The sequence below is a fragment of the Scomber japonicus genome, chromosome 1 (genome assembly GCF_027409825.1).
Source record: "Scomber japonicus isolate fScoJap1 chromosome 1, fScoJap1.pri, whole genome shotgun sequence".
Lineage (NCBI taxonomy): Eukaryota > Metazoa > Chordata > Actinopteri > Scombriformes > Scombridae > Scomber > Scomber japonicus.
The window spans coordinates 16,918,658-16,942,713 of record NC_070578.1 but is presented as its reverse complement, the minus strand read 5'-3'; the positions used below and the strand labels follow the sequence as shown (position 1 = coordinate 16,942,713).

Sequence of the window (24,056 nt, the reverse complement as noted above, 5' to 3'; positions counted from 1 at the left end):
TAATGACATTAAACTTGACCTTGACTCTTATTCGACAAGTATTTATGATATAATTGTTAAGGAGAAAAAACAATGGCCAATTAGCCTCCAGTGCATTCTTTGCATTCAGGGTTTCTTTCATTTATTTCTCAGAAAGGCTGAAACATGAGATGACATAAGGTAAAACTTCTTTCTTAATTTACAAAAACATTTGTCTTGCATCAAATGCCCTTACAATCATAAAATAACATCTGTATGATCAGCAGCCATCAGAAACACATGATACAATGTATAAGCAATTTAAGAGAAAACAGACTCCACCTGTCCCGTGTAATGCACACAATCCACATCATAGACGGTTGATCCACATCCAAAATGCGATGTTACAGCAAGCAGAAAGCAAGTACATAATTCAAATATGTAAAGCACAAGGAACTATGACAGCAGTTTTTGCCATTTTCAAATGCCAATTTTCCATTCAACTTTTAAGTTTGGTAAACACAGTGCTCATGTTTATGTGCTCAAGCAAAGCAAAAGTTTTTTCGACATTATGTGAGTAGGACACCGTTTTCTATGACCATGAACAATGTTTGATACAAAAATAATGTGTATGTGTGTGTGTATATATATATATACATGGAGAGAGAGAATAAATATTAAAATAAAATAATTATATATTAATATAATTTTCAGCGCACAAAATATGAACTTGCACAATAAATAATATAATTGTTTCGGGACCTTTGGGTCTGAGTAGTGGAGATACCCATAACATTACTGGGGAAAATATTTCTGTGAATCAAAAGGAAAAGAAATCTGCATGTCACCTCTTCACACGTGGGAGTGTTCTTGCAGGATAATTTAAGCGTTCAAATTCCCAAACCGAGGAGGGCGACAGCGCGCCACCGCTGCATGGAGTCTGCCAAAACCCTACCGACGAAGAAGAAGCGCATGGAGCACTTTAGTCTACAGCCATGGAAATGGCGCTTTGCGTAGCTGAAGCTTGAAGTCTGGAGGAAGCGTTTGGAGAGCTGTACGTGTGAATTGTACATTACAAAGCAGCGGATTATGACAGAGGAAAGAAGGAGTCGAGATATTCATCAAGGAAAACAAAACATTCGTGGCTCAGATTAAGCCGTCAACATCCTCGGACAGGTACGTTAACGTCGGCAGTAGCTAGCGGCACATTGCATCACGTTTTCCAGCGTAGTTTAGCTGCCACAGAGAAAACAGAGCTAACTCATTATACTCGACAATGCTGGCTAAATCACCAAGTAGATTTAAAGTAGGTACACTTTTGTTAGTCTCCACGCAGAGCCTCGAGTCGTCGCCAGCATCAGAGCCAACTCTACCGTGATGTTAGGAGCGGCTAACGCCAACATGCTACCACTCTAACGTTAGCGCTGCAGTCCGTTTATTCTGCTCCATCCAGAGCTAAAGCTTGACCACCAATATGCCTTTATCCAGCTAACTAACCCCCCCGACTCAAGTAAAGACAACAAGGCAGCAACACAAGTGAAAAGCTACTCCTGGTTGTCAGCCCTGAAGTGGGTCACGGGGAGAAAAGTAACGGACACACTGCTTTGCTAATGTTGACGCCAACCATCGCTAAACGTTAGCGTTAAAGTTGCAGACAGCTAAGTTAGCCACCCTGGCTGTAATATTAACCAGTTATTCTCCGGATCATTAAACTAACATTATGTTGAGTTTAAAATGGCAACTACCGCTGCACTTGATGCTGTTGCGGCACAAATGTGATAAGGACAGGCGTGCTTGTTATCTCCCTGTGCTCAGCTATGGACACAGCGAGGTTAGCTATCTGTAACTTTTAAACTATGAACTTGGATACATTTGAGCTAATCCTGCGTGACCTTGTAAGCTAACTGGGTAGCCAGTAATCTAAGGGAGGAAAGTGTACACGACTCTAAATAACACCGGCATATTTGTAGTCTTTCATTTCTGTGTAGCTCGACGAACAGCACTGTACATTACATTGTACCAAGAAAGCTTCCATTTGATTGTTTACATTATGCCTAGCTACGCTAACAACTGTAGCCGGTGTAGCTAATGTAAGCTAACGAACGAGCTAACATTAGCCAGTTATCTGACAGTCAAATGTATACAACGTCTCAATATTATCTGAACGGTTACATCTGGAGTTTGTTCAAGGGTGTAACAAGGTGTGAGTTACACATTTTATAGGTTGCCACATACACAAACGCTGCTCATATTTGACACACGTGAGTGTTAAGTGAAGCTAGATGTGTTATTAATCAGCTCATTGGCAGTTTTGACATCTTTGGCTTAACTTGTCAACAACCTGTAATGTTGATACGACGTTTTTAAGTGCTTAGATTGGCCTGATTTGGATAGTAATTGTTATAATTATGTGTATACGTTCACTCTCCATGTGATGACATGTGGCTGCGCAGTGACAGACTTGTTGCGCGGGAGTTCACTTGAATCCGCTGTGTTTTCCACTGTGGTCACAGAGGGCAGTGTTGTGTCCAATTTGCGGACTGTGAAGCTGACAGGCACATTTCTATTCAGACTGAGCTGGCCTTGAAAAACCACCACTGTGTGTTTACCATACTTGCAGGAGATAATATTATCTTCTTTTAACATGCGTGCCATAACTAGTGTCAGGGAACCTTTGAACTTCTTCTTTTAGGAAAAACACTTAATCCATAAAAACCTTTTAATCCCTGCACTGGTCACTTTTATATATTATTATTATTATTATTATTATTATTATTATTATTATTACCTTGCTCTTGTCATATTTTTATTCTTCTGTGTTGCTGTTTGTGTAAGCAATCGCCAAGACACATTTTTTGTATGCTTGCACTCTGATGATAAACAGATTTTTAAAAAATGGAAATGTAAAGCATGCATTTACTGACTTGGGTCAATAATGATAACATAACAGGAGTAGTAAATAGAAATAAACACAGGTTAATTACAGGATAATGCCGTTGATAGGGTTAAAGACATCTCAAACAAGAACATCTATTTGCAGTTTTTAAAATATTTTCTGATTATACTTATTTTAGGGAAAGTAATCCCAAAATCTTGGGGTCCTGATGGCATTAGCAGTGCATATGTTAACTTTTAAGCCTGGATTTGTATAAGTCTGACTGAAGGTCTGTGGCTGCTTCAGTTACAGCAGCATTGCTCTCCTAGTCCTGTAAATTAATAGTTATTGGCACTTAGTCTGACTCTGGAGTTACAATAAAAATGGCCGCTTCGGGGGATTATCTGACAAATGATTTGAATACTTTAAGAGTGGTCGTTTCATACTTAAATGTCATCAGATCTCATTCTCGTACTGCAAACAGATGTGTAACAGTAATGTCATGTGTTTTTGCTGATTAGAAAGCAGCCCCAGATGTCAGCAGGTTCGCTGACAGCACGCTTCCTGACAACTGGGGGTGCAACTGTCCTTTGAAAGAAAGACCTCTTTTGTACTGTGAAGCCCAGTCGAGCAGATAAAGCCTGAAGTGGATTTATTGAGTAGGAGGGGCTTCAGAAAGGGGTGTTTCACAGGTTGTCATTTAACTGTCACTAGTCAGTAAGTAATTTGGGGCGTGGTGATTTTCCTAGAAGGAAATATGATATTTTTGACTACACAACTTAAGTAATAATTTTTCAGTATTTTCAGTGGGTGATTTGGTGAAGGGTAAGTAAACCGCCTGCTGTTTCTAACATATGTCTTTTTTTTGTTGTTCATACAGTGAACAATGCATGATCTGACTGCCCAAGTCACCAGCAGCCTGCTGCCGTTCCCATTAGTGACTGTAGATGCGCTGGGAGAGGATGAGATCACTTTGGACTCTGTGCTCCATGGGAGGTTCTCTACTGGTGAGCTTATTTTTACTCATACAATGATTTCTATTAATAAATGTTTTCTTCCCTGGGTCTTTAGTTGCAAAGACAAAATGAAAGGTTTAAAAAATATTGCCACCATCTACATCATGATAAAGTATGCAAATTGAATCATTTCTAACAACCAGGTAGAGACTAGACTCATTTTTTGATTCTTTAAAAAAAAAAAACACACAAACACATTAAAGCAAATTCCAAATACATTGTTAAAAATATACTGACCATCAGTTCTGTTTGTCTTAGTTTAATATTTGTGATTAATAATTTGTTACCATTTAACAGCAAACATAAATTATGTTTGACATTTCTGAGTTCATGGGTATGTCAAGGAATTCACCTTGTGAATACCTTTTGTTGGTAGCATTGGAAAGACCTGATTTGAATCAGCTTTTTGTAAATAAATTACTGATTATGCAAGGAAAGTGCTTAATATGTTCTTACAAAGTCTTACCTAGTTTCAGACTAATGATTTTCTAAATCATGTTGCACAGTTAAAACTTAAGGAATGTCTTAGCTGGCCGAATCTTTATTAATGTGTAAATTACTCGCTAGAAAATGCTGGTGTCAGAAATCAAAATGTAACCATACAAGTCCCTGCAGCAACACAAAATGTTAAATAACTTCAAAAAATAAACATTTTAATTTAATGATGCTTAAACCTTCACCTGCAATATCACAAGGCCAAGTTTCAGCTTAGCAGCAGTGAGCACAAGTGGCTGCAGGTCCCTTGTTGATTCATGGTTTGTATGATTCATAACTCTGAAACCTTTCGTCTCCTTGTCTGTGTGCGAAGGTCGCGGTGGGCTAGCTTGGCTGGCCTGTGGCCCCCAGCTGGAGGTTGTCAGTGCAGTGACAGGAGAGCGGCTGTCTGCATACTGCTTCAGTGGTGGAGGGGAACACCTACCTGGTGTCCTTGCTGCAAGAGATTTCAGCTGGCTCAAACGGTCAGGGCTTTGTTTCACTTTCTCTTCATCTGTGGATTCTTTTAATGGCATCATTTAAGTATCAGCTACTGTACAAACTTGTGAACTGTCACAGATGTTCACATATTTTGTAACATAAAATGATGAAAAAAATCAAATGTTAACTCCATGATTGTTTTGTGTTACTAGGACTGGATTGCTGGTTGGTTTGGAGGAATCAGAGGGCAGTGTGCTGTGTCTGTATGACTTGGGACTGTCGAGGGTGGTCAAAGCTGTGGTTATACCAGGCAGGGTGAGTTACACATCAGGGTCTCCCATACCTTTCACTGCTAGAGATGGTCTATTACATCAAGATAATTATTCAGTAGATAAGTTATAGAAATAATAAGCAAGAATATTCAATCTGAATATGTATAGAAAAATTTACAGAAGTGATTTACAGAAGTGTATTATAAACTGATGTGGTAAAAAATATTTCAGATTCACATTTTAAAATTTTGATTAAACCCTGATCACTGATCTGAGGACTTTGGAAAAGAAAAGCCAATATTTAACCAACTTTTGTATACTCAAACATGAACATTGTCTTCCTGTCCTTCCTTTCTTCAACATTTTGTGTAATCTAGATTACCGCCATTGAGCCGTTAGTGAGTTATGGCGGAGCAAGCGCCTCCACCCAGCACCTCCACCAGAGTCTGCGTTGGTTCTTTGGCATTGCTGCCATCGTAACTGATCTTGGTCACGTCCTGCTAGTGGACCTTTGTCTCGATGACCTGTCCTGCAGCCAAAGCGAGCTAGAGGCTTCAGGTGAGACACTTTAATATAGAGATAATGGGTGAATATATGTCTGCATATTTGTTCTCTTTGATTATCTTCTGTCCCTCATAAAACAGTACTTTTTATCCTCTCTGCAAGAGGATCAATGGTCTTCTCTTATGCCATGCATTTGAGAGGAAAAAGCATGGTTAAAAACAGAAACCAGTTCATTTTTAATTCTCCATGTGCTGCTGATTCTTGGGGTTTCAGGCATTTTGATGTCCATGGAAAGCTAAGACACATCTACAAATATATATTTTTTAACCCTGATTTATACAGTTACTTCAGAACTGCTAGACCTTTTTTACTGGATACCGGCACCCAATTCGATACCTCCTTTCACAAAGGGATTAATCTGGTGTCATGTAGTGTTTGTGATAATAGCAACTATGTTTGTAATCTCCTTTTGTTTTTTCTGAAGTCCTTACATCCCTGGCTTTTTCAGGCTTAGAGATGACAATGAAGCCTCACAGGCTCAATGAAATGTCCCCAGGCTAAATGAAATGTGACTCTGAGAAAACAAAGTTGTTTTTATTTTTTTTTATCCTTTCTTGTCTCTCATTCTCTAAATGTCAGTGAGCCATTGAGCAAAGTGCTCATCTTAATCTCTGTTTTGCCTTTTGCCTCTTGCTTCTCTTTTTAAACTGAGATCTGTTCTTTTTTTACCCTCCAGACCTGCAGGTAGTGACCAAATCTCCAGGAGAGATCCCCAGGCTTAGAGAAGTCAGTAACCGACAGGGCAGACATCTTTGCCTCCAGCTAAATGGGCCCAGTGGAGTTGGAGCTACAGCTCTGCAGTACATCTCCAGGACCAACCAGCTGGCTGTGGGATTTTCTGATGGATACTTGCAGTTGTGGAACATGAAGTCTCTAAAAAAAGAGTGAGTCATTGTCTTTCTCCTGACATCTATATTTTGTGAAAGTTGGGGAGATGTACAAGGAAGATGTGTAGGTGTCAATCCTGAATAGCCTTTATAAGGCCTCAATGTGCTGTTCCTGTTTGGTACATAGCTTTATAAAAAATAAAAAATAAATGTATCCTGAAAAAAAAAAATAAAAAAAAAAAATCTTGCACTGTTCACTGTAGTGACATGTGGTGCAAGAATGGACTTAGTTTCAAGAACCATATGTAGCTATTGCAACATTCTATGCTTCTTTTCACTGCAGCCATGAAGCCATGATACAATTTAATTTGACCATATCAGTGATAGGTACATGCAAGTGTTTTGTAACCACAGTGTGTGTGTTTGATTGTTCATGTGTAGATACCACTCCCAGTTAGATGGTGGCAGGGTGCCTGTGCATGCCTTCACCTTTCAGGAGCCAGAAAATGACCCCAGGAACTGCTGCTACCTCTGGGCTGTCCAGTCTTCTCAGGACCTGTAAGTCTTGCATGTTATTCAGTTGTACTCTGTTTTTGTTTTTTTGTCCAATATAAGCATAAGATTCCCCACATTTCAGTTATGTGGACCGCCAAGTACTTCATCCATGCAAAGCTTGTGTTTTTGTTTTTTCCAAGTTCTTATTTTTCCCATCTTCCTCTCCCTCCCACATAGTGAGGGTGATATGGTCAGCCTCCGCCTACTTCAGCTGGCCTTCAGTGAACGAAAGTGTCTAGCTTCTGGGAAGATCCTCTATGAGGTCTGTAGTTCATACAAGATTACAACAATATGTTCTTTCTATCTACTTAAATTAGTAAATCCTTTTCAGTGCTAGTCTAGTGTTACTCCCTGCTAACCTGTTATGAATTTCCCTTTCTCGTTCTTTGCCTTTCTGTCACTCAGGGTCTGGAGTACTGTGAGGAGCGTTACAGTCAGGAGTTAAGTGGTACAGCTTTTCCTCTCAGGGCTCAGACCACCAACACCCGCCTGCTCAGTTGCCAGACCATCGAGAAGTTCCGACCCCATCCTGACAGGGATGACAGCTTGAATGAAGGTTAGTCTGTTTATTCTGCGACAGCCTTTGTAAATAGGAGTATGTAGGAAACTAATTTGTGAAGCATCTTGGTAAATCAAACTTGTATCCTTCATGCTTTTGACTTTAACAGTGTTGTCACACTAAAGAAGTGGAATCAGAAAATGTCTACACCATTGTGTGTTCCTATTAAAATGTCTCCTCCTGCTTTGTCTTTTTATTTATCTACTTGCCTTCTGTTTGATAATCACATATACCTCTTCTCATTTTCAGTTTCATCTCCAGACACCAGTGTGTCTATTTTCAGTTGGCAAGTCAAGGCCTACGGTCAAGGCACCTTGTCCACCTTTGTCGGAGTTTTTGACATTAACCGCTGGTACCACGCACAAATGCCGGACTCGTTAAGGTACAGTAGAAATTGATTTTGGATCTGCTTACAGTTTGCAGCTTCTTGGGTTCCTGATTCTCATACATTTTAGTCTAAATAGTCATTTTAGTCATTTTAGTCTATTTTAGTCAAAATATTTGGTTTTTGTGACCACACTGATCTTCAGTTCAGAATAATATGTATTAATGGGAAAAGGACATTGATGTAAAAAAAACAAGCAAACTATTTAAATCGCTCTACCCTTTCCATAACTGATAGACAAACTGATAATATATTCAGACCTGCTAACGCATTTTGACATCAAAGTACGCTGGTAAAATTTGTCACTCTGAACAACGCAAAAAGCTGGTGACACCTGAGTGTTCAATTCTGCACCTGCAGTACTCAAGTCTGACAGCAGGACGCAGCAGTGTCAAGCCTGCCAAAGACAGAAAAAGAAGAAGAAGAGGAGTTTGACTAATCATAGCGCCAGATTCATTCTCCCTGCCTTTACTCAATTTCATTGTCTGTTTTACTACAGCATGTATATAAGTTATCGACTGTTATGTGTATGTATGCAAATGATGTGGAGTAATTCATTGTGCAAACAGTAGTGATATGTATCAGATGTGTCAAGATTGTTACAGTGGTACTCAAAAAAATCCTCCAGGGTTAGCAGGCTTGTATATTTCAAAAGAAAAAGTTTAATCTGAAAAGTAATTATAAAAATTAACTCTAACTTCTAAGCACAAAACAGGAGCTATATATATATATATATATATATATATATATATATATATATATATATAGCAAACAGTGTTCATGCTGTTTGTCTGATCCTTATTGGTGGTTTGATAAAACAGCAGTAATGCAGGTACTTAACTGTCCATTGTGTCCTGTTATTGTAATGTTTGCTTGATTTGCTGTGACACTGCATTTCACTTGCACTTGTGTGTTTTTGTCAGAACGGGGGAGTCTCTGCACAATTGTCCCTACCTGGCAGTTTGGTCTCTGGACCCAGTAGTGCAGATGGTGTCTCCTCACATCCTGCTGGATGTGGTTGTGCATGAGCGCAGCCTGAGCAGGGGCATGCCCTTAACCTGCCCCCCACCAGAACAATACTTTAACTCTACCACATACAACTTTGGTAGGTGTTAATACTGTATATTCCATCAAAGAGAATTTTCTCACTGTAGAAATATGAGTGATTTAAAAAAAAAAAAAAGTCATTTTAAATGAGTTCTCAGATTTTGTCAATTTGTTTTCTGGTCTGTCTTTTTGTATTTCACAGGAATGTGCTTGTTCAGTCATGCTGTGGTTTATAGTTGAAATACTTGTATAACTGAAACATAAGTTTAATGATTTTTTGTTACTTTCATGTTATAGATTCTACCTGCTTGCTTAACTCTGGAATTGTGCACTTAACCTGCTCTGGTTATCAGAAAGAGGCAAGTTTCTTGATAGATTTTTGTGTCACACCAATTTGTTTGAGCTTTATTTATCCCAGATGCTACACAATATTCAAATTAAAGTTGATTTGAATGAAAAGTATGCTTCTTTTAATTGTAATTGATTGTCATTAAAACCAGACCCTGAGCTTTTTGAAGAAAGCTGCTCCTTGTTCCAGTGACATCATCTCCACTAGCTACTCACGCTGCCTCATGTCCGGCCTACTCTCATCTCGCCTGGCTGACACCCAGGCCTCCAGCCTCTCTCAGGTAGCCACACACACACACACACACACAGACATATATATATACACACACACACCGGCAAAGTGGCGTGCTCATACCAACCCCAGTCTTTGATGCTTTTGTCCCTTTTTCAGTTCACATTAATACTGAATTTGTTCTTTGTAGTGTTGATAGTAATTTGTGCATGCATCTTGTTGTCTGCCTTCAGGAGGAGCAGCTGGATGCCATCTTATCCACAGCTGTAGAGACCAGCTCTTTGGGACTTATTACTGGCTGTATCAAGCAGTGGACTGCAGAGGGTGAGAAGTTGTTAGCAGAATAATTGTCAAATTGTTTCTCAAACTCATATGACCCAAGATTGCTACAAGACATATCAACACTGACTTTAAAACCCTGCAGTCAACTGTAAAGTTTGTAATTTTGTCCTTCGTCAACAGAACAACCGGGCTCTGCACTGAACCTACGTTACATCCTGGATTGGGCTTGGAACAAAGTAGTCCAGACCAAGGAGGAACTGGATGGCATCTGTATGGTTTTGTTGTTGTTGTTGTTGTTGTTGTTGTTTCTGAATTTTATAAAAGATTGTTTTAGACATGTCAAAAGTTTGAATATGCTGTGAGATCTTGTGACTACTTGGGCTGCACATGCATACCTGTTTTGAATAGATAAGATCAGACATGTTTTCATAACCTTTTACAAAAGACCTGTTTGCAAGATATACATAACCTGTCAGGCTGATGACAACTAACCGTCAGTGTTAGCTAACTTTAGCAAGAAAGAAAATATTTGCCTTGTCCCTTTGACAATCTCTAAATTTATTTATGACATAACTGATATACAGTTCTCCTGGAAATCACCCAATTTCTTTACTAATGTTTTGTTTTTCAGTGTATATATTTACGTTGTACATCTGTTTGTGTCTCTGCGTGTGTTTGCTCTCTAGGTGCACCACTGTTTGACAGCTCATCCAACTTCACAGACCCTCAGACCATGCAGCTGCTACAGCACAGCCAGAGACTGCTGGGTAACCTCAGTACGATCTTCCACTGTCTGCTCAGTGAAGCTCAGGAGCTCACCCAAAAAGGTGTTTACATATATACGATCACATGAACAACTGTTGCGTTTCACTGTAAGGAAACAAATCCAGTGTTTAATTCACATTTATATTAACTGTGACACTTCTGATGTTACCTACTGATGTTGTAATGACCTTTCAATTAACTTGCCAGTTGTGTTGTTGTTTTGAGCCGTTTGTAGTTATTGATTATCTCTGGTTTTAATCTTTGTTGTTTAGGCCTCTTGGGTCTGATTAACAAGAACATGGTGTCCAGTCTAATTTCCAAGTATGCTGAAGTCGTCCTCTGGTTCTGTCGCACAGGCCTGCTGCCTGAGGGATCAGGTAAAGTGTTGGTGGCACAAAAACACAATCTTTGTCTTGACTGGTCTGAGTTTGTTAATAGAGTTAGTAATTCTTATGAGGACAGGTTCACGATTTTTCAAGTCAGAAGCCCAAATGAACATTGAAACAGGTTTTTCTTGCTGAAATCATTCCTACTGTTCATACTGGCCATTCAACATAAGTGATGGGGACAACAATCCACAGTCCTCCTCCTGTACAAAAAATGTATTTAAAGGTTTAAATACATCACATGCATCTGAAAATTGAGAAGCTATCCTTCAAGTATACAATTTGTCAAGAGGTGGTTTTTTTGTATTTGTTTTCACTGTCTTTATGCTTGCAATTACTCTCTCCATCAGACGATGACGCTCTCCAGATCTCCAGGCCTTTTTACACCCACTCAGTCATCAGCAGCTATTATACTATTCGCAGAGAGGAGCTCACCAGGCTGGCTAAGTGAGTAGTTATACATAGATTCTAAATTGGCTGCAGCTTAACAAATGTCCTCAGAAACAAAGTGACACATGGTCACTCTTTTTCTTCTTTTATTGTACTTTTTGTAAATGCACCATATAACCAGTAGACCCCAAACAAGTTGTTAGTCTTTTATGTAACCCATGGGTTAAAAAAAGGTAAAATTGGATTAGGATGATCTAATGCCTGTACTCTGCTGTTGTCTTCTCAGGAACAAGTGGTGTGCAGACTGTCTGATGATTGATGGTTTGGTTGGCCAGTGTGGTGAACACTTGACCAACCTGTGGAAAAGGGATGAAGGTGGGACAGGGCAATACCCACCACCTACATTGCATGTAAGCATTAAAACAGATTGGTTTCAACTTCATGTATTTTGTACCATCCCGTGGTCAGACACATCTGAATTTACAACTTTACAACTAAGTATTGGATATTGATGATAAAATCTTTGATTCACAGGCCTTGCTGGATATTTATCTACTGGACAGCATCGACGAAGCAGTAAAACATGCAATTGTATCCTTCAACTAAAATTACTATCAGCCAATTTTACAATCTAGTATTCAACAACCATGGTTGTAAATGTTCTTATCACAATAGAAGTTCCTAAACTGTCCCTGCTATAAACTATATTGAAATTACTGCATGTATGAGCCTTGACTCGTTGTCTTTAGGTGATTTACCTGCTGCTGGATGTCATGTACTCCTTCCCTAATAAGGAGGGAGCATCAGTTGAGTCTTTCCCCACAGCGTTTGCGATCCCTATTGGACTGGTCAAACTAGTGCAAGGCCTCTGGCTGCTGGACCATCGTGACCACCAGGTTCCTGTATTTATTTACACATTTGACAGAAGGCATTTTTTTATTTTCCTTTGATATTAAAATTTTGATACGCAGAGGATGTGCCAGGAAAACAAGCTTTACAGTATAAACAATAATACTAATTCCTCTTTAATTCCCCTTTTTCTGGATCAGAGTTCCTTCGAGCGACTTCTGCATCCTGCCGCATCTCAGTGTCATTTTGAGTGGCAGCACGAGCGTGTCTTGCAAGCCCTGATGTGCCAGGGTCAACACTCGGTGGCACTACGATACTTCCATGTAACAAAGCCCCCAATATCCTCCACCTCCCAGGCAAAACTCTGTCTCTCGGTACTGCTACACAACAGGTAAGAGCGAAGGGAGAAGACGGTGCACTACACCCTCTGTGTGTGAGCACTAACAGTTAGTTTAAATATAATTGTAGGCTCAGTCGAACAATTTTGGTGTTATGCAACAAAGGATTTTTCTTCTGGAAAAATAACCTGACGGTCGTTTTGTGCCTCTATCACAAGTCTCAGTTTACCTTCGATAATCAGCCAGTGTACCTCTCTTCCAGGTGTCTCATTGAGGCGTGGTCCTTACTTCGGCAGCACTCGAATCATCTCAACATGAGCGAACTAATGGGCTTCTTGTATGAGAGCTGCCAGGAGCTGGGCCTCATCAAGGAGCTGCTCAAACTGCCCCTGGGCCTCACTGAACAGGTAGGAGAGGCATGAGTGAATGCATCTTAGATTGATAGGCAGTGATTTTTGTCTAATTACTTCATTGCTTTATGATTTGTATTCAGCTGGTTTTTAAGAGCAAGCATACTTTGAAGACCCTTTAAGAGTACACAGCAGTTCTTTCCTGTGTTGGAAGATGATCATATATACTTACAACTGTTTGAAGTTGTCTCTCTTATTGTGCAGCACTTAAAACTATACAAGAGGAAAAAATATCTTCCTGCACAGGTCTGGTTTGGGAAACAAGCTGCCACGTGCCTTCCAAACTTCTGATGTGTAGAATAAAGATAGACACAGATAAAGCCCTCCATCAAGCGGTGTGTGAAACTCTTGATCCTTGGATGTGTTTCAGGAATGTTTGGAGAAGTTTCTTCAGGGTACAGGGGGTCTCCAGAACAGAGAACTACTGATGGTCCATTACCTTCAGCAGGCCAACTATATACCTGCCCTCCAACTCAACCACAGCCTCAAGATAAACCTAGTGGTATGTTTGACATGGGCACGCATACACACACACACACACACACATACACTAGCACACATCAAACTGATAATCACATCATTTTTCTGACACGTGATGTTTATAATGCTTGTGAAAGTATTCAGAAAAAAGGTGTAAAAAATGTAAACCCATGTCTCATGAATGAAATTGTTTTGTTATACATGCTTTGACAGATTTTTATCTCTTCCTTCTTGGTACTTAGAATGAGCGAGACCCAAAACTTAAAGAAAGAAGCAACACCAGGAACTCTATATTGGATCAGTATGGCAAAGTTTTGCCCAGAGTCCAGAGGAAACTGGCAATGGAGAGGGCCAAACCCTACCAGCATCCCTTCACCATCCACAAAGAAGGTAAGGAGGGCTTAGATAAGGTGGGGGGCGTGGGATAGCTGGATGACTGAATGAATGATTTAAAGGAAGGTTTTAACATGGGATTCTTGGATATTAACTCCCTAAAGTGCCAGTTTTTAAAAGTTGGTGGTACCAAAAGGGTAGGTCTCTGTATAAGACAGTTTTATTTTAGTTTGATTTAATCTAAACAGTTTAAAAACATAATATTTTGTAAATATAACACATTTCTGCACTGGTCCGTGGTCCAGTGTCTCGGCCGCAGCCACTGTCAACCATCACCAAGCGCTCCACCAGTGAGAAGGTGATGTCCAGGGCTGGCTTCTTCAACAATGTTCTGACCAAGATTGAAGAGGTATGGTTAGGAAAAGGAGCCACACCACAGTCCTCCCCTGCCAAGAGGTGAGCATTAAATTCCAAACTTGCATTATTTTTATTGTTTAGATATATTTTATGCTTTACAAACCTTTTTCAATTTCTGTCAGCTCCAGGGCAGCTGAAATTTTGAGCCCAAGTCCTAGGACTTCTTCGCAGGCCCCTCCTGATCCGTTCCTGGGAACTCCAATCACCATGTCCTCCAAACGAAAGTCAAGGTACTCGCAGAAGAGCTACATCATACCCCAAGTGAAGCACGTTGTACATACTTTACAATGTCAATATTTTCATTCTTTGTCTTGTTTTTTTTTTCAGTTTTTAAGATATGTTTTGTGGCATTTTTGCCCTTGATTTGACAGCTGATAGTACACAGGAAACAAGGTTGAGAGAGAGGGTTATGACACACAACTAAAATCTCCAGATGGAGTCAATCTAGGGATGTTGCTGTTATGTAGCATCTGCTGTAACCCTTCAGCTACCACGGCGCTCCAACAATTTCATTATTTACTATCACCAGATCAAAAGATAATTCAAAAGATAAAAGAAATTCGATCTTGAAATTGTAAAACCAAACAAAATGTTTTTTAGAGGTGTGTAATAAAATCTTTTCATGGTTGCTTTGCATTACTTATTTCTATTCAATGTGACCTAGGCTGATAGACTCGGTGGTTCATCCCTCCTGTCTGACCCCTCGGCCTATTCTCAGCCCTCCCAGAGCCCCCAGCTCTTGGGTTTCTCCAAAAAGCAACAGCAAGGCCCCTGAACTTAGTCTGCTGCAGACACCACAGGTTGTGAAGGTAAGGAGACAAATGTGGAATTACTTTAAAGCATTTGAAGTAATTGAAAAAGTAAATATTTTTCGGACTAGATATAACCAATGAATATTTTCATTGGTTATATCTAGTTTATTTTCTTGAATATGAGCATGTTCTTTGAGCAATTTGGTATTTTCTCACCTACTTTTCATGTGTTTGTCCTCTCAGCGAGCTCGAGCCTTGGCTGCTTCTGGCCCTGTGTTTTCAGCCTACAACCCGCCGTCTATCCTGCGCAGCAGCCTAAGGCCCACACCTGTCGGCACCCCGTCTGCATCTCCAGGGCGCTCTATCACCCCTCCGCTCCGCAGCAAAGAGAGCAGGATCACATTTATTGAAGAGGAAGCATCTCCTGAACCAGTAAAAGACATCTGCTGGACCAACGGGGTAAGACCAAGCACTGTAGGTCATCCACAAATTGTGGATTGGATCCCTGGCTCCTCTTGTCCATGTGTTGGGCAAGATAAGACAAGAGGAGACATTCTTCCTCTTTGTTTGGTAAGATTTTCTTTTCATTATCAAATGTATCTTCCAAACTCATGTGCAACAATTTTCCTCTGTAGATGGCAGCAGACAATGAGATTAGCTTGCTGACCAGAGGCTCCACGCTGTCTAAGGCTACACACAAGACCTGGTCCTTACAGCCTGCTGAGGAGGAAGAAGATGGAGATGAGGAAGCTGAACAACCTCGTGTAAAGTTTTTGCCACCTGAGGGTGGAATTCCCTCACCAGAGCTGAGATGCTCTGAGAGTGAGTCATCCTCCATCCATGAAGTAGCTGAAGAGACTAGACCATCAGATGCCTCACAAGCACGTATTAGAATAAGCTTTAACACCAGCGAGATGTCTGTCCAGTCAGCAGACGACACTCTTGAATACTATGATGCACCTCTCTCAGAACAACAGGAAGGACAAGAGGGGCATACAGCAACAGAAAAGGAAGACAAAGTAGTGATAGTGAACTTCAAAACTCCAACAGAACAAGAGGAACCAGAGCAAACCACTGAGCAAACTCCTCTCATGACATCAGAAGATTTACAGATGGAAGGTCAGGAGCTGAAGGAAAATGAAACTTTTGAGGACGTGATGGAGGTCAGTCTTGAACCAGAGGATATAAACGAAGACGAAGTTCAGTCTAAAACGGAAGAAGAAGTTCAGTCTAAAACGGAGGAAGAAGTTCAGTCTAAAACGGAGGAAGAAGTTCAGTCTAAAACGGAGGAAGAAGTTCAGTCTAAAACGGAGGAGGAAGAAGTTCAGTCTAAAGCAGAGGAAGAAGTTCAGTCTGAAGCAGAGGAGGAAGTTCAGTCTAAAACAGAGGAAGAAGTTCAGTCTAAAGCAGAGGAAGAAGTTCAGTCTAAAGCAGAGGAAGAAGTTCAGTCTAAAACAGAGGAAGAAGTTCAGTCTAAAACGGAGGAAGAAGTTCAGTCTAAAATGGAGCTTGAAGTTCAGTCTAAAACAGAGGATGAACAGGATTTTGAGTCAAGTGGCAAACAAGAAGATGCTGCAATTCTTGACCAAGAAGAGAAATCCAGTAATGATCAAGGTAATTCATTTTCAGGATTTGCTCTGTTGGTTCTATTACAACTTACTGCAGCTGAATACGTCACAGTACAAAAACGCATGAAGACATGTTTCAATATTTACATTTTCTAAAATAGAAGCAGTTGAAAATGTTCATGGTTTTTGTCACACTTGTCATAAACATTGCTTGATGTATCCTCTTATGCCACTAGGTTGTAACCAGGTCACTGAGAGCGTTGGAGCAGAATCTGAGGATCAGCCTGCTAATACTGAGGAGGGGCAGGACATCCAGTCAGAGGCCACCGACTCCACAGACTTGATTGAGCACCTGAAACCATCTGGATCCACTGAACCCACAAATGACCTGTTAGAGGAACTGGAGCAATCAACAGGTCCTTAACTTCAAATACCTCAGTTAAAATGAGACTGTAGTGATTCAACATATCTGTCAGTACAGAATAAAACCTAATATTACCCAGCCCTACCGACTTGATTGATTGATTGATAAACAAACCTTTGCATTCTCCTGTATAATCAAAAGTACTTTTGGTAAAGGGGGTGGGGCTTTAACGCCCAGATCCATGTTACACACCAACGAATTGACATGATTGTTTTGTGTTTGTTGTTTCAGATCTGACAGATTTCGTGCAACAACATCTGTTTGGCGGTGATCTGTCTCCTCCTCTCACCCGCTCAGGAATCCACAACTCATCACAGACCCAGACATTCTTAAACAGGTATACACATTTTAATTTAATTTAATTCATATCTTTGAAGTTTAATTTTTGATAATAAAAATCTTCAATCACTTTTTTCTTTGTTGAAAAAGCTTGAAACCGGTGAAAACGTAAGTGTCACTCTGCTTTCCTCCAGTGACTCCCGAATCGAAGATGAAGTGGATGAGCAAGTCGCTGCCGAAGTTCCCCCAGTGTTCACCAGCCAGAAATCTACTGCCTCTGTGACCTCCTCAGAGCCAACCGGCACAGACTCCCACTGTGAGGAAGACATGTTTACATTAATACTGGTGTAACATTTGCTGTTTGACTCATAAACATTTCCTCATACATTTGCATTTTCTGCCTTTTTCCCTAGCTGTTGTGAGTGTAAACGATAGTGAAGAACTCTCCAGCCCTGCCTCTGATGAGGAAGATGATGATGATGACGACGATGATGATGAGGAGGAGGAGTCTGAAGTTGAAGAGGATGGTGAGGAGGAAGAGGAGGACTCTGGTAGCGAGGTGGAGATCATTGAGGAGGTCCAGGGTAATGGGAGGCTTCCACCCCTCCAGCCCAGTTCAGTCTTCGTACCCCAAGAACACGCCCACTTCTTGCCAACGCTGTCAGAACAGGAGGCTGCAGAGTTTTCTCTGATTGCACCTGGAGCAGAAATGAAGGTAATCATTGTTAATATGGTCCAAATATGTAAATTAGTATATTTGGTATATTCTGCTTTGTACAATGTGCTGAGTACCCTAAATATTTATGTAGCCTGCATAGTAGAGAGTAAGATGCCTGCCTAATGAGCTTGTAAATTCCTTAATATCACCACGTTTCTGTTGAATCAAAAATGATATACATTTCTAACTCACCATATTCTGACTGTGGTGTGTAAAAGAGTAAAATAAATAAACTTCTCGTGTTTGCTCCCTAACAGATGGTAGAAGAGGAAATGGAGGGTGAGGTGGTGATGGTGAGACTTGGAGCAGATGGAGGAGAAATGGAGGCTGATGAGGATGAAGGTCAGGGGTCGACCTACATGCAACTCAAACCCTCCACCACTCTCCTGGTACCCCTGGAGCTTGTGGAGGGACAACATGACCTAGTGGATAGTGCTCAGCTCTGTCTTCCTGAGCTTCAGGAAACCGTTGGGCCCGAGGACCCGAGGTGTGACGCTCATAGCGACTTCTCTCTCATGCTAGATATGGATGAGGCTGGGGATAAAGAGGAGGACATGTTGTCTATCAAGACTGATCTCCAATCCACCAACGCTCCAACCCACTCTCCAATAGTGGAGGCTACTGACGAACTTGTGGCCAACCCAGAGGTTATTCTTTTGGGCACAGATGATCAGGATTCTCCGTTGTCTGGAGAAGCATTGGAAGAAGACATCAGGAAAGAAATTGACACCTTGGATGGAATTGAGCTTGATAGTCCAACAAACTCAGAACTCCAAACCGACCTACAGACTGAACACACCGAGACAAACCAGAAGGTGGAAGATGCTGAAGAGCAGATGGATGCTGGGTTAGAGTTGGCTGAAGATCCAGAATCTGCAACTCTGTCAGTCTCTGATCCAACTCCAGTGGAGGAACTCCCACCAGTTGCAGATGGCAAGGATAGCGAAGATCCTGTGGAAATGAAAGATGATGTTGTAGAGGAGAAAGTAGAAGAGGAGGAGGACAAACCAACACCTGCCGAAGACCAGAAAGAGCCAGAAGAGAATGGGCTTGTTGAGATGGAAGAAGTTGCCCACAGTGCAGAGACAGCGACCTCTGTGGAGGAGCAGCAGCAGGACTACGGATCCTCAGCAGACACCGAGGAAGATAACAAGGAAGAAGAGAAAGAGCCTGAATCTAGAAGTAGAACAAAGGGAAGAAGGAGAAAAGATGAAGATGTTGAAGAGGAGAAACCTGTGCAGCAGCCAGAGGAACAGCCTGTGCCAGAGACCCCCACCTCTCAAAGGAAGAAGAAAGCTCCTTCTACCCCTACCAGGAGGACCACAAGAGGGAGGAGGACTGTTACCTTTATTTCTCCCCTTCCAGAGGAGACAGAGGTGTCAGAGGAGGATGGGAATGTAGAGGAGGCAGAAACGAGCTCAGTGGTCCCTGCCTCTCCTAGTCGCAGAAGTGGTCGACAGAAAAAAGAAACAAAAGTCCAACCCAGCCCAACTCGAAGAAGTACCCGCAGAGCTCAGCTGGAGCCTCCTACAGATGAGGCCGAGCAGGTGGAGGCCATGGACAACGATACTGCAGTTGCAAGTACCTCCATGGCCACTTCGCCAGGCAGACGACGCGCTTCACAGAGAGCCGCTCCAAGGACAAGCAGTCAAAGGACTCAGAGAGGTAGTGAGGAGGTGCCTGCAGCCACAGAAGCTAAAATTGAAGTGGAGGAACAAGAAGATGAGGTCACAGATACCAAGGTTTCTCGGCGAACAAGCTCCAAGACTCCCACCCCAGTCAAACGCAGAACCACTCAGGAAAACACTCCGAGGAGGTCTAGCAGAAGAATATTGAGCAGCAGCGAGGTGACTCAAACACCATTAGCGATTGTGAAAGAGGAGATGGAACAGGACGAGGAGGTCTTCCCTTCACCTGTCAAACGCAGCACCAGAAAAATTAAGATAGAACCACCAGAGCCTGCACTTCAGGAGGAGGAAGAGAGCAAGAAACAGCACATTTCCAGCCCCGGCAGGACAACTCGTCAGTCCAACCGTATCTCCCTGGATGTTTATCCACAGGTAAGAATTCAAGAAAGTTATTTTTTTGTTTGCAAGTTGTTACTTAATTAAACTGAAAGCCACATTGTCTGTTCACCGTAATCTGATTAGTTATTTTCGTTTGGCGTTGAACCATCAAGTTAATAATGTCAAAGACATAACTTTGCATTAGCTTTGACCTTGTTTCATATTCAGTGTCACCCATGATTATCATACATCGCCATTATACATTATTTCATTTTACATGTCGATAAATAGGATCCATCCATCCATCCATCCATTGTTGTTCATTCATAACATTTAAAAATCACAGGTGAAACTGGTTCCTGTATCACTTCCTCAGAGTGCAAGGAAAAAGGAGAACATGAAAGCGACTGGAGATGTGCTCGAGCCCAAACTTAACAGCATTGCTGGTCACACCAACTCCCACCGACCAACTAGAAGCAAACTCTGGGACCACCCAGAGGAAGACCTTCCCTTACTGGATTCACCATTGGAGGTGGATTCTGAAACCCCTGTTGCAGACGCCCTTATCAAGAGACTCCAGGACGAGGAAGAGAAGCAAGAAGGTATATATGAGGCTACTTCAAGATACAAAATAGAGTTTCACAAAGAGGCTGCATTGGCACGGTGGTCACGGAACAGGTGCCACTGAGACAGTCTAGGACAAAATTGGTGTAGTGTATTTGCTGCTTTCAGCCTGTTCGTCTCAGAGTCCCTGAGTTGGATCTGTAGAGGAATGAATAAATACTGGGAAGCTCCAAATGTACCGAATGATATGAATGTTATGTGCGAATGATACAGGTACATGTAGTCAACCTTTATCATGTATGTACTACTGACTTAAAACAGAGCAGCAGGGAAACACCCAAGACAAATGTTCTAAGGCCTTCAATATTACAGTGTCATTCTACAAGCCCATACCAGCAGAGTTTAAGAGTAAACACCAGTTTATAATCTATTAATAACACTCATATTTTGAAGCTATGAAGCTACAGACAGCATCTGTTTAGCTTAGCTTAGCATAAAGACTAGAAACAGGTGAAACTGCTAGCATTTTCAAAGGTAACGAAAAACTGTACAAAACCACAGTGTAAAAATGACAGTTTGCTGTGCTACGACTATTTTTGGGAATAGCAACTTCCTGCAGTGTCCGCTGGTTGCTTGGCAACTAAGTATTGCCTGATGGTTGAGCCATTGTTTTACATAGTTTTTTTTTATTAGAATATTAAACATTTTAAACATTTTTAGTGTATGGATATAAAAATGTAAACTGTTTTACATTTACAGGAGGAGTTGTCGTCAGAAAGATGGTTAGATCCAGCAAGAGGAGTAAAAAGTCATCAGTGGAGCAGGTCGACTCGCTGCCTCCTGTGAATGACAGCCTGGTCCCAGAACCTGAAGAAGATGAGAGTGGACAAGGCGAGCACTCATTTATCTACTCCCCCTCACGAAGAAGAACAAGAGGTGAGCTTGTTATCCATTCATCCATCCCTCCATCCCTTTATCCACAATGGTTTTAATGCTGTGTTGTGTATGTGTGTCAGCTTCTAAAGTACAGTCTCCCGGCCCGAGTGAACGGCTTTCAGCGCCTGTTACTCGAAACAGAAGAAGAGCTGCCTCTGTTAATCCTCAGGTCAGTGTTTTTAACTTGGACCATCCAATGCGTTCAGTGTTGAGTTCACACAAACAAGATAATGTTTTGATTCTCCCTCAAAAATGAAAAGTAACATGACTTATTACAAATGTGTTTACAATGCCATTTTTTGCAAATATTTTGTTATCCAGCTGTTCACTGCTTTGGTTGGTGGAATTGTTTTATCTTTAAAGGCATAAATAGAGGGTGGGGAGAAAAGTCTTTTGAAGATGATTTGCTTTTTTTTTTGACATTATCTTTCTCTTTTTTTTTTCAAGGATGAACTTGCTTCAGAAGAAGATGTAGAAGTGGAGAAAGCAGCAAGTGTTTCTAAAACCAGAAAAACTGGCAAACGAACAGCCAAGTAAGTCTTTTTTCCCTAATAAAAATATTTCCAAGACTGTTTTTTGATAACTCTCCAACCCATTTTAACATTTAATTTTATTGTAATGTTTTAAACGTGGCTTCATAGTTTTTGAGATTAAAGCTTTTAGTATTTTCAAAAATACATGTATGACAACTATCTGTCTTAGTGGCAATATACACTCTTAATTGTTCTGTTTGTTTGGCTAAAAGCACTCCATGCTCACGCTTTTTTTTGTCTATTTATTTTCTTTCCATACTCAATTTATCCATCTTCAGATCCAAAACTATTTTGGAGCCGGCTCTGTTGGCAGAGGTGGACCTGATCTCGCCTCTGCCTAGCCCAGCTGATCCGCTCCCCAGAGTACAGAGGAGGACTAAGGAAGTAGAGGCCCCAACTTCAAGCGTTAACCTTCGACGAAAACGCGTAATGGACACCGTTTACACCAAACCCGTCACCCGGAGGAAGAAACTTTAAGGAGGCTGTTCGGTGGTTTAAAACCAGTGAACCTCAGACAGCCACATGAAGATCTGAACCACCTCAGTCAGGAGCTGTCAAATAAACACGTAAACTCAGAACTCAAAAGCCTCACAGTGCTGCAGTTGTCTTTGTACGTTGGCGTTCCTCCAGGACAATAAAATACAAATCAAAGTAGGCGTGAAAATATTTTTGGTGGACAAAACACACTGGAGGAAGCAGTGTGAGAGAGGACTATATATTTTTGGAGTTTACATGTCCTGCTTGTATAAACTTGACATCACTTGATACTGTATCTGTGGCCATTTTGTGTTGGACGTTTTGCGATGCTCGTAATAATCTGATTAATCCGCAGAATGGCACAAGGGAAAGCAATCGATATGGGGTTTTAGAAGCTCCCATTAATAAAATCAGACTGATCTAAACTTGCCTCTGGAAAAGAGGCTTTATTTACATTCTTTTATTTTATTTTGTTGTTGTTTTAAGATTTGAGGCCTGCTGTTTTTTCTATTTAAGAAGAAAAGCATCCAACACAGTGGAGATGAAACATTTCTACTACATTTGTATATAGTCTTTTGCTATGTTCCAAATAAAGTTAATAAATAAATCCTAAAGAATTATGTTCATTTTCAAGTTGTAAGTGTCTCAAATGCATTTGATCATCTAATCAGATTGCCTATGCCATAGTCTTAAAATTTAAATTGATTGGGGGGAGGGAGGGGGTATTCTATGAAAGAGTCACAGACTTGTACACTATTGCCAACAGATTTGGACTGTTTTTGTATGTCATGGGAATGTTGTATATTGTAAAAGGATTTTTTTTTAAAGACTTGCACTGCAGTTTGGAGTTGTTACACTTGTTTTGGGATGTGTTAATAGGCTTGTTTAATTAAGTTTATGGCAACCACCATCTGAAACATAGGCTATTTTCTGATGAATGTATGTAGAATGTCTTATTTTTGATGACTGCTCTTTGATAAATATGGTAAAGCTTGAATACTTCTCTACTTCTGGTGTGCAGTGATTGTCTCAATTCAATTTGATGCATTTTAACTGTATGTTTTTTTTAAAGTGTGGGCTGAATGAACCAACTGCAATACAAAGTCTGTTTTTTTTCTGTCTGGTGTTCAGTTGACCTCTGAAAAGAGTTATAAGCCTCTAAATATCCTTCACAAATACCTGAGACCTTATTCTGTTAGTGCCTCAGATATCAGACGTCTGTCCAGTGTCTTCAGTGTCCAATTTGAGAAGTCGCCACGTCACCTTTGAGAAATGTCAGATCAGGTCATGGGAATATCAAAAATATAGCTATTAAAATGAGGTTTGACTAAAGGGAATTGCACTGAAATGTTTACAGAAATGTAGCTGTAAACATATAACAGTGCTTTTTTCATTTGACCCTGTGTAACTCTCCTGTTTCCTCACGCTGCGTCTGTCCCTGCTGTATAATTCATAGCGTGAGACGAGGTGAAACTGAAACCAGTTTTTATCTCCACCACTCCACTTCAGAGGACCAGGGGAAAAACTAGATTAAAAGTATATAGATTTTAGATTTGTTAACGGCAATTCAAATAACTATTCACTTGACATGCTCCT

At 40.8% G+C, this 24,056-nt stretch overlaps 1 protein-coding gene across 1 annotated transcript; it reads left to right on the top strand.

Annotated features, from left to right (window-relative positions):
• Positions 1 to 987: 987 nt before the first annotated feature.
• On the top strand, positions 988 to 23,552 carry ahctf1 (AT hook containing transcription factor 1). The gene is made up of 40 exons (XM_053323775.1): positions 988 to 1,134; positions 3,714 to 3,840; positions 4,658 to 4,808; positions 4,977 to 5,079; positions 5,414 to 5,594; positions 6,277 to 6,484; positions 6,869 to 6,985; positions 7,160 to 7,244; positions 7,388 to 7,538; positions 7,791 to 7,923; positions 8,850 to 9,031; positions 9,271 to 9,332; positions 9,474 to 9,602; positions 9,787 to 9,877; positions 10,016 to 10,105; positions 10,522 to 10,662; positions 10,873 to 10,977; positions 11,337 to 11,433; positions 11,663 to 11,786; positions 11,911 to 11,967; positions 12,126 to 12,272; positions 12,426 to 12,616; positions 12,826 to 12,970; positions 13,344 to 13,475; positions 13,696 to 13,843; positions 14,092 to 14,242; positions 14,326 to 14,433; positions 14,868 to 15,012; positions 15,199 to 15,414; positions 15,591 to 16,569; positions 16,760 to 16,939; positions 17,179 to 17,284; positions 17,421 to 17,542; positions 17,640 to 17,941; positions 18,202 to 20,004; positions 20,297 to 20,552; positions 21,274 to 21,450; positions 21,531 to 21,619; positions 21,898 to 21,983; positions 22,262 to 23,552. Exons 2-40 carry the CDS (start codon positions 3,720 to 3,722, stop codon positions 22,458 to 22,460), a joined length of 8,010 nt encoding a protein of 2,669 aa, XP_053179750.1. The 5' UTR covers positions 988 to 1,134; positions 3,714 to 3,719; the 3' UTR covers positions 22,461 to 23,552.
• Positions 23,553 to 24,056: the final 504 nt, after the last annotated feature.

What these genes read in the sequence shown, in the direction of transcription:
- ahctf1 (XM_053323775.1), top strand. Translation starts at nt 3,720, where the DNA reads ATGCATGATCTGACTGCCCAAGTCACCAGCAGCCTGCTGCCGTTCCCA. An exon ending in GAGCTCACCAGGCTGGCTAA is followed by an intron (nt 11,434 to 11,662) that starts GTGAGTAGTTAT and finishes TTGTCTTCTCAG; the next exon opens with GAACAAGTGGTGTGCAGACT. An exon ending in CACCTGGAGCAGAAATGAAG is followed by an intron (nt 17,942 to 18,201) that starts GTAATCATTGTT and finishes GCTCCCTAACAG; the next exon opens with ATGGTAGAAGAGGAAATGGA.